The 12,614-nt window shown below is 44.6% G+C and overlaps 1 protein-coding gene across 6 annotated transcripts in view; it reads left to right on the plus strand.

Moving 5' to 3' along the window:
• Nucleotides 1-12,614, plus strand: part of LOC137621675 (CCR4-NOT transcription complex subunit 2-like) — a 218,223-nt gene that overhangs the window by 58,188 nt on the left and 147,421 nt on the right. For 5 of the 6 annotated variants that reach the window (XM_068352182.1, XM_068352179.1, XM_068352183.1 and 2 more), the window contains exon 2: nucleotides 1,226-1,478. In XM_068352182.1, the coding sequence (XP_068208283.1) occupies nucleotides 1,231-1,478 (248 nt within the window). In that variant the 5' untranslated portion in view covers nucleotides 1,226-1,230. The remainder of the gene's footprint in view (nucleotides 1-1,225; nucleotides 1,479-12,614) is intronic. The other variant, XM_068352184.1, reaches the window with a different exon arrangement.

Consider the following 12,614-nt stretch of genomic DNA (forward strand, 5'->3'; position numbering starts at 1 on the left):
CTACACTTTTGAGCTCCATTTTTAGAGCCCAGAGAAGTTCTCCATCCTCCCTAAATGAAGGGAAGGATGGTGGAATATATACCAGCCCTTTGGTTATCATATATGATTCTCCTCATGGAAAAGGGATCAACTTTCCAATTATTTAGACAGGCCGGGTACTATTATTCTAGGAGGCTGCTGGAAGCATCTCCTTTGCTCCTGTACGGGACAAGGTAATTTGACGTTCTGGGGAAGAGAAAGAATCTTCCAGTATAGTATAGACGGATTACCTACCCACCAAGCAGTGAGTCTTCTTTATAAAGGACGATGGTTTGTATTTTGTCAGGAACAAATAAAAAATGTAAATTTTTTTTATTTGATCCTAGCCATACAAACCTGAGTCCTTTATATTAAACTTCCCTCCTCAACCATCCCTCGGAGTCCTGAGCTGAAAAGTTCATAAGTGAAGAGAGACTTCACTTAGACAGGTAAAGGGGCAAAGCTCCTCTTCCTCATTCCCACCTGATGTTAACTACCTTGTTAACTTTTAACGGCTATCCAGCTAGTGCGCTAAAGACTGTTCCCTACATAAAAGACTCGAGGATAACTAGAAAAAATACAAATCACATTTAATAAAGTATTTGTAATATTTACTCAGGTGGCTAAATTATTTTCATTCATGTTCTGTTTACTCTATCTTTATTCATGTTCTTTTTACTCTGTAGGTAAAAAAATTCAGACTTTACCATTAAATATCTTTTCTGCATAAAAATTTTTAATTTTTGTAAGTAATAACTTTCAAGATAGCTTGCAATTAATCTGTGTCCTCTTTAGATCACATTGAGTCACCTCATGGGTTTGTCTAGCAAATTGCATAGATGATTACCGTTATTAGTAGAATGATGATGTATTGTGAATTGAATTATTGTTACAGATCAAAGCTCTAGCATAAAAAGGGGTTGAACACAGTATGGGGAAATTTTAATATTATAACTGCTAGAATATTAAAAAGGAGCTTTGTAGTAACAAAAGGGTAATTGCTTTGTTACATTATAATACAGTAGATGACATGTAAAAATAAAAACAATGTGCATACTTGTTGAAGGACAATAATTTGTTTTATCACGTTTTCATACGAAGTGAGAAGCATTTCTATGTTTAAGGTAAATCCTCCAAAACTTGTATGGAGAAGTGCTCCCTGTTCCCAGATTTTGCTCTGATACAAAATCAACATTTTTTGTTCCAGATATTATGGGGAGTTTAGGCGGCACTGTTGCCAGAAGCATTGAGAGTCGTGGCATCGTGAGTTGTCCAAGTATCAGCAGTCTTATCAGCAGTGGCGGCACAAGCTCGACAGGTCCAAATTTGGCAGCCCTATCGAGTTTGGCAGCCTTGTCTTCAGCGATGGAAACAACGCCCAACTCTTCTACATCAATAGCAGCAGCTAGCAGAAGATTGTACGTCAAAGAGTTGCTTAGAACGTTTCAAAATTTACCTAGGTATGCTGTTTTATCAATAGCTTAAAAATATGCTTGGGTTGCTTGCATTTAGGAGATTGCATAGTAATGCTGATTTGCAAAAGGCAGAATTTTTAGCTGTGTGCTTATTGCTAGAAAAATCATAAAACCAAAATGGGACTTTTCTCTTCCATAACTTTTCAATAAAGACAGTAACAGGCTATTTGAAAGTGTTTCTGGTACAATATATCATGCTTTGGGTGTAACTAATTTTTTCAATATTAATCTTACCCGATGATCATGTAGCTGTCAACTCTGTTGCCCGACAGAAATCTACGGTCGGGATACGCCAGCGATCGCTATACAGGTGGGGGTGTACACAACAGCGCCATCTGTGAGTAGGTACTCAAGTACTTCTTGTCAACAAGAACTCAATTTTTCCTCTGTCGTGCCACCGGCAAGACCTACTAATACGCCGTCCCTAACTGGATTTGTTTTCACAACTTTTTGGTGAAGTACACTATTCCAGTTTTGAGCTTTCGCTATGCAGGGGTTTTATCTTCATTTCAAAACTTGAACTCGTTTTGGATAGATTTAATTATGGTGACGAAGAGAGTATGGACTCTCTTTCACTTTTAAATGGCCGACCCTTCCCTTAGACGGAAGTGTTGGTGTCGAAGAGAGTATAGACTCTCTTTCACTTTTAATGACCGACCCTTCCCTTAGACGGAAGTGTGTTTAGGTTTTTGGTAATTTTGCTTAACAAAGTTATAGATTTATTTTATATCTCTCCGCCATTTATAGGCCTCTTCGATTAACTTTCCATTTATTATAAACTTATAAAAATTAATTTTTATGTTTGTTTATATGCGACCTTTCCTAATAGTAGGCGGTCCTTACTTGGAACCGAAGTTAATTAACATTGAGCCCGTCATATCGTATTTCCTGTTAAGAATTTATGCTATTTTAATTTTAATGTTTTTGAAAGAATTTCTTTGATAGTCTCGTACTGTTTTCAAAGATGAACTAACGTTTAGTTTAGTCTCCGCAGTTGTTGACGTTCAGAACGTTCAACATGCGCTCTATCGTTACGATAGAGAGAGAGTATTTCACGGTTTCACGTTGCAGTAAGAGTAAACCGATTCTAGCGTTTCGTTCATTCTTTCTTAGCTTAAATGGTTTTAATTCTAATAAAGGAACTTTTTATTTGGGAAACCTTTCAGTTTTTTTCCTTTAACAAATAATATGTTTTAACGATATATAATTGGGCTCATCTCTCAGGTTCTAAGTCAAGAGAGAGAGAGAGAGAGATAGAGACGGAGGGAGAGAGAGGAGGATAAACGTTTTGTTCAAGCGGGTAACGTTGTTCTCGTTTTTTACTCTTCTCCCTAGTCGCTATAGGGGAAGAAGGTAAAACGTTTCTAGAGTTTTATTCTTGTTCCCAGGCTTTATGCGGTGAGAGATTTTAAACGTAGTTTATTTGATCTAGTGTTTAGTCTCTTTTCCAGCCACTGAATTCTTTATCTTTCATTATGTTTTTCTGTTACATTGTAAAACTGTTTTCGCAATTACTACCTTTTAATGAAGGATAGGATTGCGTGTTTCAGGTACAAATCACTTAAAGTTTCGAGTTCAGTGAAATAAGTGCAAACAGAAAATCAAAAGTGATAAAGTGAGATGCGCAAAGTGTTACAGTGTTGCGTTCGAGGGTTCGTTTGTTCGTGCCAGTTGTTCACCTTGTCCGATACCTCTTACAAGCTCCCAAGGCCAGGGGAGAAGTAATGTCGAAGGACTTATGGGTTCCACAGGCTTGATATACGAACAGACGTTTCCCTCCGTGGTTTCGGGTGTATCTACACACGTTGCCGACGTGATCACCCCACCCACACAAAGACGAGAGAGCCCATTTATTCCTCGTCTGCGGAAGAGGTTTCTCGCAGAAACCATGGACCAAATCTTGCAGCTTTTAAGTGCAAGTCGGTCCCTTCCGCGCAAGTCCAACGGCCTCGGTGTAGCCACTGGGTCAGTTCGGACTCGCTCCAGTCATCCGACGACTGCACACCTCCCAAGAGAGGCAAGGTGGTACCGCAACAGGCAGTAACTCCGTCTGTTGCCGCACCAGCTGTTTTAGACCCTCAGTCACAACGGACAGTAGCTCCGTTTGTTGTTGTCTTTCATAGACCCTAGTGGTCCATGCTGCAGACTATGCAGTCTCAGCTTGCGGCATTCATGCAGGAGTATCATGCTGAGAAGGTTAACACTGCACCTGTTAACCTACAACCCGCCGAGGTTGTGCGCTCAGCAGATACTGCGGCTGCCTGCTCCCACACTCCACCTGTGAGAGCTCCACCACCGATGCGCAGTCCACCCTGCCAGACGCATGTTCTTGCTGCTCCTTCCGTTGACATGCGTGAGCTTCCGCATCAGCAGTGGGAAGGTGCTGTAGAGCTGCCGGGTTCCAGCACTATGCGGCTTTCTCCGCAACCCATGCAGCATGCTCCGCATACCATACAGCATGCTCCGCATACCATACAGCATGCTCCGCAACCCACCGCAGCCCCTCCCTCGCTCCAGCACTCTGCTTTTGTTGTTGCCAGCTCCCACACTCCGACTGCGGAGAAGGTTGACGATGCACCCGTGGGCCTACACCTCCCACGGTTGTGCGCCCGGCATGGCTTCCTGCTCTCACACTCTTGTTGTGAGAGCTCCTCCACCCATGCACAGTCAACCCTGCCAGATATATGATGACTCCCACACACAGAGCACTCCGTTGCCGTGCGTGAGCTACCACAAGCTGCTGTGTTTTGACACGGTGTGTCAGCCTCCGCAACACACTGTGGTTACCGCCACTCGCCCGCAGCAAACTAGTCAGTCAGGAGTTGAGGCTTCCCCACACAACTTTGGTTGTTGCCATCTCACAGACTGTCAAACAGTTACATGACGTTGCCTTCTGGTCTGCTACTTATACACCAGTGCTGTATGTCCTCACGCTCCTGTTGTGGTTGACAGTTCAGTTTTTGACAGTTCACAGACTGTCAAGCAGTTTCATAACGTTGCCTTCTGGTCTGCTGCTTTTGCACCAGTGAAACCCTCACTGAGAGAACCTAGCTTTTCTCGGATATGGTTCCTGTAGATGAGAAAGTGCTGTTCTCCCTCCTTCTGATATTCCCTTGAGGACTCTGTCATTTGGAGAGGAGCCTTAAGCTGCTTAGCCTCCTATGGACTTTAATTTAAGCATAACATGCTTCCAGGGAGGGTAAATGGTTCCGCTTCAGTCGCTAACCCCGTCTGTTGCCACACCTGCTCCCATAGACCTTGGGCTTTGTTGCAAGACATGCAGTCCAAGCTTAGTCCTTGATAGAGGATTTTTTACGGAGAAGAACCTTCTTGCCAACGACCTTCCTACCGGTTGGTTGTACGCCCTGTTGACGCTGAGGTATCCTACTCACGTCCGCCAGTTGAGATGGTTCCTCCACCGGTGCGACCCAGTGTGGGTTGCCAGTCGCACGTTGACGTTAAGCTACTCTCGGAGGTGGTTGTGGACGTTCAGTGTTTCACTGGGAAGACGTTCAACAACCAGCAGGGTGACTTGTTGTGACGCAGTGCGGCAACCTCAGCAACCCGATAAGGGGTTGTCTGTACTACCCAGACAGTCTAGACAGTTTCGGGTTGTCGCTGTACTTCCTCGCATCCCCATGGTTGACAGTTCACAGACTATGCAGCAGTACCATGATCTTGTGTCCGGCTCCATCACGCATCCACCAGTGCGACCGGATTCAGCGAGTCAGACGTTGCCCACTCCGTTGCCGTTTCCTCATCAGTTTCGGATGAGGAACCCTCTGATGAGGACATGGCTGAACAAGAAGATCAATCCCCAGCCCTGCTATCCATCCAGAAGATGCTGAAGAAGGAATACGGCCCTGTCAGGCTGTGGATGAGTCTGGTTAGGACACTGTCATCCGTGGTTCAATTGGTGTCACTTGGAAGACTTCACCTCCGTCCTCTTCGGTTTCATCTAGCTCTTCACTGGAAAAGGACGAGACGCTAGAAGCGGTCTCGATCCCGGTTTTCGGAAGATAAGTCTGGTCTAACCTGAGGAAAGGACTTTATCAACCTTTTATAGGGTCTTTCCCTGACTGTTCAGACCCCCAACCACGTTCTCTTCTCAGACGCATCGGACGTAGGCTGGGGTGCGACCTTAGGCGGTAGGGAATGCTCGGGATTATGGAACTCGAGTCAAAGGACAATGCATTTTAACTGCAAGAAGCTTCTGGCAGTACGTCTGACCTGGAAAAGCTTCAGGTCTCTCCTTCAAGACAAAGTAATGGAGGTCAACACGGACAACTCCCTGCTTTGATGTTCATCTCCTAGCAAGGAGGGACCTACTCTCTGACATGGTGCGAGTTCGCTAGTGACCTCCTCTCCTGTTCAACAGGTCTAGACTTTTCACTAGTAACAAATTTCTTCCAAGGCAACTTGAATGTCTTAGCAGTTTGTCTCAGTAGGAAGGGACAATAATTCCAACATATTGGACCCTCCACAGAGATGTATGCAAGAGACTTTGGGTCACCTGGGGCCAGCCAACCATAGATCTCTTCGCAACCTCGATGTCCAAGAGGCTCTCAATACTTTGCTCACCTATCCCGGACCCAGCAGTGGTTCTTTTAGATGCCTTTCTACTAGATTAGTCTCATCTAGATCTATATGCATTCCCTCCGTTCTAGATTGTGAACAAGGTACTGCAGAAGTTCGCCTCTCACGATGGGACAAAGTTGACACTAGTTGCTTCCCTCTGGCCCGCGAGAGAATAACTTACCGAGGTACTTCGATGGCTAGTAGACGTTCCCAGAACTCTTCCCCTAAGGGTGGACCTGCTACGTCTGCCACGCGTAAGAAGGTACTCCAAGGCCTCCACGCTCTTCGTCTCACTGCCTTCAGAGTATCGAAAGACTCTCGAGAACTAGAGGTTTTTCGAAGGAGGCAACCAGAGCGATTGTTAGAGCAAGGAGAACATCCACCCTTAGAGTCTACCAATCGAAGTGGGAAATCTTCCTAAACTGGTGCAAGTCAGTATCCGTATCCTCGACCAGTACCTCTGTAACTCATATAGCTGACTTCCTCTTATATCTGAGGAAAGAGCGATCTCTTTCAGCTCCCACTTTCAAGGGTTACAGAAGCATGTTGGCATCAGTCTTCCGTCACAGAGGCTTAGATCTTTCCAACAATAAAGATCTACAGGACCTCCTTAAGTCTTTTGAGACCACGAAGGAGCGTCGTTTGGTTACACCTGGTTGGAATTTAGACGTGGTTCTAAGATTCCTTATGTTAGACAGGTTCGAACCACTTCAATCAGCCTCCCTGAAAGATCTCAACTTTAAGACTCTTTTCCTGATATGCTTAACCACAGCTAAAAGAGTCAGTGAGATTCATGCCTTCAGCAAGAACATCGGATTTTCATCCGAAACGGCTACATGTTCTACATCTTGGTTTTCTAGCCAAACACGAGCTGCCTTCTCGGCCTTGACCAATATCGTTCGTTATTCCAAACTTATCGTATGGTTGGAAATGAACTAGAAAGAGTATTATGTCCTGTAAGAGCTCTTAAGTTCTATTTTAAAAACCTTTACGGGGCCCGTCTGAAGCTTTATGGTGTTCAGTTAAGAATTCATCTTTGCCTATGTCAGAGAATTCTTTATCCTATTATTTTCAGACTGTTAATACGAGAAGCTCATTCCCTTCTGAATGAGGAAGACCAAGCTTGGCTGAAGGTAAGGACACACGAAGTTAGAGCTGTCACAACTTCCGTGACCTTTTAATAAAATAGATCTCTGCAAAATATTTTCGACGCAACCTTTTGGAAAAGCTAATCAGTGTTCGCGTCTTTTATCTTAAGAATGTCCAGTCTCTTTACGAGAACTGCTACACTCTGGGACCATTCGTAGCAACGAGTGCAGTAGTGGTGGGGGCTCCACCACTACAATTCCCTAATTCCAGAACCTTTTTAATCTTTCTCTTGAAATATTTCTGGGTTGTCCGGAAGGCTAAGAAGCCTTCCGCATCCTGGTTGATTTAGCGGGTGGTCAAATTCTTTCTTGAGAAGCGCCTGGATTAGAGGTTGTGATGAGGTCCTTTAGTATGGGTTGCAGCCCTTCATACTTCAGCACCTAGGAGTCGCTCAGCATCCTAAGAGGATCGCTAGGCTCAGTAAGGAAGACGTACTTAAAAAAAGCAGAGTAATGGTTCAAGTCGACTTCCTTACCAGGTACTTATTTATTTTATGTTTGTTATTTTTGAATAACGGCTAAAATAAGATACGGGATACTTAGCTTCTTTGTTAACATGTATGCTGGTCTCCACCCACCACCCTGGGTGTGAATCAGCTACATGATCATCGGGTAAGATTAATATTGAAAAATGTTATTTTCATTAGTAAAATAAATTTTTGAATATACTTACCCGATGATCATGAATTTAAGGACCCGCCCTTCCTCCCCATAGAGAACCAGTGGACCGAGGAGAAAATTGAGTTCTTGTTGACAAGAAGTACTTGAGTACCTACTCACAGATGGCGCTGTTGTGTACACCCCCACCTGTATAGCGATCGCTGGCGTATCCCGACCGTAGATTTCTGTCGGGCAACAGAGTTGACAGCTACATGATCATCGGGTAAGTATATTCAAAAATTTATTTTACTAATGAAAATAACATTTTAAAGACAATATAAGTTTTAACATGTCAGATATTGTATACATTGTCAATATACGTCAAATATGGTATACATTGTCAATATACGTACTTTATTTTCAGATTTTTTATCAAAATTTCAGTACTGTAATTATAATGTTCATAAAAGAATATTTGTTCTGTAAATGGAATACAAACCATGCTATTTAATAGGGGTTTGTTCCGACACAGATACAAACCTTCGCTATTTATAGGGTATACTTTCGGCGCAGCTGAAAGACGACCCATGATAATTTTAGTGAGGGATAACTGCCCTATCCGCTAGTTAGCGGGTGGGGGGTGTGATAGACTGGCTACCCCGCTCACACCTCTCGGCTGAGTAACCACTTAACTTTATGGCTCGGTAGAGGACGGACATGCTGCCCTTTCTCTCCCGTAAAAACTTGCCTTGATGTTTTTTTATTTTGATTTTTTGTTTTTCTTGTGTTTTCATTTATCTTACATATATATAAGTGTATATATGTATAAATGGGAATATACGTTGTTAGTTACGTGTAACTTTAATTGCTGTTGACAACGTATCCAACTGCTTCCGCCGCAAGGGAATTGTCATTGCCGCCCTACCCTGCGACTGTTGGTCGGCAGGGTTCTCAACTCTGCCGTGTGTTTGTTTCATTAAAGTATATAACAGTTCAGCTCCCTTTCGAGGAATTATCTTACAAGGAAGGTGACTTATTCCCCGAATAGTGTATTTTGTGCAACGGAGCATGAATTTTAATTGATAACAACTTCCTTTTTTTAAACATTTAACTTAGCCGGTGGATATATATAGCTAACGTCTCCGACGGTCTGGCAGCAAATTAAAAGCTCGCGGACGATCGTAGGTTGGGTTGCTGGGTGTACACTAGCGCCACCACTCGCCAGGATACTGGAACTATTCCTCACATCCTCAGTTCTTCTCTGATTTTCTTGCTCGCACTGACCTCAAGTTTCTACAGCTTTGGTGAAGTACTTGTTTTGGTTTATGGCTTTCGCTTGGTTGGTTATTCTTTCGACTGTTCTTGAACTCTTTTTTGATTTGACTATTATTGACCCTTGCTTTGTTTTTTATCTCTCTCTGGACATTCCAATATGGCTGACCCTTCCCCTGTGTATAGGAAATGTGCTAAAGGCTGTAATAGGCACCTTCCAAAGGCTTCCATCGACCCCAATCTATTTGTATTAATTGTAGAGGTAAGATTTGTCAATTGGGGGATCGATGCGATGAATGTGTCATTTTGTCAGATAATGAGTGGTTAGAGTATGAAAAATATACTTGTAAATTAGAGAGAGATAGGGTAAGAAGAAGCTCTTCTCATTCTCGAGAATTTTCCTCTCCCCATGTCCCTGAACCTTGTCCTCCCCCTGTAGTGGTAGTTTCTGAACCCCCTACTAGCAATAACGAGTCTTCACTGAAGGACATGATGAAGGCTATTCATGCTCTTGGTGCCAAGGTCGAATCGCTGGCTACGGATCGGAAGCAACTTATGTCCGATGTGAAGTTTTTGAAAAGTGCAAGTGTTAGTGCGAAAAGTGTTAAAAATGTGTTCAGTGTTGCTGAGGGTTCGTCTGTTCGTACTTGCCGTTCGCCCAGTCCGAGACCTCTTTCAAGCTCCCCAACCCCTGGGAGAAGGAATATCAAAAGACGAAAGGGAATGATAGGTGTTAAACTACGAACAGACGTTCTCTCACGAGTTGCAGACGTTGCTCCTCACGATCGTCCTTATTATGAGAGAGACGAGACTAAGTTCTCCTCGTCCTCCGATAACGCTCATATTAGTAGGAAATCCTGGCGTCAGGTTTCACGACCTCTTAAGAGGAAATTGGTTCCTTCAGAACAAAGTCAACGTCCTGGCTGCAGTCACTGGAGCAGCCCAGAACGTATACCTTCATCAGATGGAGGCTCGCCTGCTAAACGTTCATTTTTAACATCAGATTTTGTGGCTCCGGAGGCCCCTTCACAGAGTCACGGTGCCAATGTTTTGTCTGGGCGTTCCAGACGTGACGTGGGTGCTGCTGCTCCCGTTATCAGAGCTGACGTTTCTGAACTGACATTGGCGATGTCACATTCTGATCCTTGTGTTCGGGATCCTAACTTTAGTGTATTGCAGGTCATGCAGTCGAAGCTGTCCACCTTAATGCAGGCCTACGGTCCAGCTCCTGTTCGACAGGAATCCTCACTTGCGGAGCGTCGTGGTTCCGCTAAGCGTGACGCTTTTCATCAGCCTTCTAAGCGTGAAGCTTTACGTCACGCTGACGTGACCCCTAGTGTTAACCTTGCTTTCAAACGTGACGTCGAGCGTCAGTCTTTGCAGTCCAGCCGTGACGTCGAGCGTCAGTCACTGCAGTCACGACGTGACGTCGGATGTCAGCCGCTGCAGTCACGACGTGACGTCGAGCGTCAGTCACTGCAGTCACGACGTGACGTCGACCCTCCTGCCTTGCCTGTTACTCATCGGCAGGTTGATGTAGGCTGTCAAGCTTTGCATTCTCGACCTCCTTTGGATTCGCCTTCTCGGAAGAATATCGTTCTGTCAGATGAAGTTTACTCTGAGGAGGAAGCTGATGACCCTCTTTCCACTAACGTACCGTTGGGGATCCTGTCAGAAGAAGAGGAACCTAGAGTTGCACAACAATCTCTAGATTTTAAGAAAATAATGACTGTTTTTAAAGAAGTTTTTCCATCTCATTTTGTTCCTGCTGCTCCACGCTCGCCTCCTTCAGAATTCACTTTAGGCATGACTGCTACAGCTCCCTCTTATACGAAGTTAGTGCTCTCTCGGTCTTCTAAGAGGGCCTTGCGTCTGCTAGGAGACTGGTTGGAGACCAAAAGAAGTCTTGGAAAGTCTTCCTTTGCCTTCCCTCCATCTAAACTTGCTTCTCGTTCGAGCGTCTGGTATGACACAGGAGAAGTTCTCGGCTTGGGAGTACCTGCCTCTGCCTCGGGGGACTTCTCAAGCCTGGTAGACTCTCCTCGTTGTCTAGCCATGAGACGCTCCAAGGTGTTGTGGACCACTTCGGAACTTGACCATCTACTCAAGGGAGTCTTCCGTGCTTTTGAAGTCTTCAACTTTTTGGATTGGTCGTTGGGGGCCTTGAGCAAGAAGGTATCACCTTCTAATAATGATGCTGTTGTCCAGATTATGTCCTGTATGGACAAAGCTATAAGAGACGAATCTAACGAACTTGCTGCTATTTTTACTGCAGGTGTACTGAAGAAGAGGGAGTCATTGTGCTCATTCCTATCCATGGGAGTTACTCCGTGTCAGAAGTCGGAGCTTCTTTTTGCTCCTCTCTCGCGTTCACTGTTTCCCCAAGATCTTATCAAGGATATAGCGTCATCTCTTGCCTTGATGGATACTCATGATTTAGTTGCTAAAACAGCTCGCAAAGTTTTGCCATCATCTTTCTCCAGCAGCAAACCAAAGTTGGATACCCCTGCTTCTAGATTTATTCCTCCCTTTCGTGGCAGAGCCTCCAACAGAGGCAACTCTCGTTCTGATGGAAGACGAGGTAAGAGAAGGGGGGCCAGATCCAGCCGTGGCAGAGTCTGACTGCCCACAGCTTCAGACAGCAGTAGGGGCCAGATTGAAGAACTTCTGGCAGGCGTGGGAGAGAAGGAGAGCGGACCAATGGTCTGTCCTCTTGTTGAAGGAGGGTTACAAAATTCCTTTTGTTCGAAATCCTATAGATCTCTCTCCCAGGTACCGAGAGGAAGCAAAAAGACAGGCCTTACAACATCAGGTGTCACTTTTGTTAGAAAAGGGGGCGGTGGTGAAGGTCTTGAACCATCAATCTCCAGGCTTTTACAACCGTCTCTTCCTGGTTCCAAAGAACACAGGGGGCTGGAGACCAGTGCTAGATGTGAGTGCGCTCAATGTGTTCATCTTGAAAACAAAGTTCACGATGGAAACTTCCAAATCTGTTCTAGCAGCAGTAAGGGAAAGCGACTGGATGGTCTCTCTCGATCTCCAGGACGCTTACTTCCATATCCCTATACATCCGACCTTTCAACGTTATCTAAGGTTCATGTATGGGAAAGAAGTGTACCAGTTTCGAGCTCTGTGCTTCGGCCTCAGCACTGCTCCTCTAATTTTTACAAAGCTCATGCGGAATGTAGCGAGCTTCCTACATTCGTCAGGTGTCAGAGCCTCCCTTTACCTAGACGACTGGTTAATCAGGGTGTCATCATTAAACCGCTGTCTGAAGGATCTCAAATGGACGTTAGACCTAGCCAAGGAATTAGGTCTCCTAGTAAACAAGGAGAAGTCACAACTGATTCCGTCCCAAACTGTTCTCTATTTGGGGATGGTGATACGGAGTCTAGTTTTTCGGGATTTTCCATCGCCCACAAGACTAGAGCAAGCTCTCTTAAAGATTCATCAATATCAGAAGAAGAGCAGTTGTTCTGTAAGATTAAGGATGAGTCTGTTGGGAACTCTATCGTCGCTGGAG

This window comes from Palaemon carinicauda, chromosome 28 (genome assembly GCF_036898095.1).
Source record: "Palaemon carinicauda isolate YSFRI2023 chromosome 28, ASM3689809v2, whole genome shotgun sequence".
NCBI classification, from domain to species: Eukaryota; Metazoa; Arthropoda; class Malacostraca; order Decapoda; family Palaemonidae; genus Palaemon; species Palaemon carinicauda.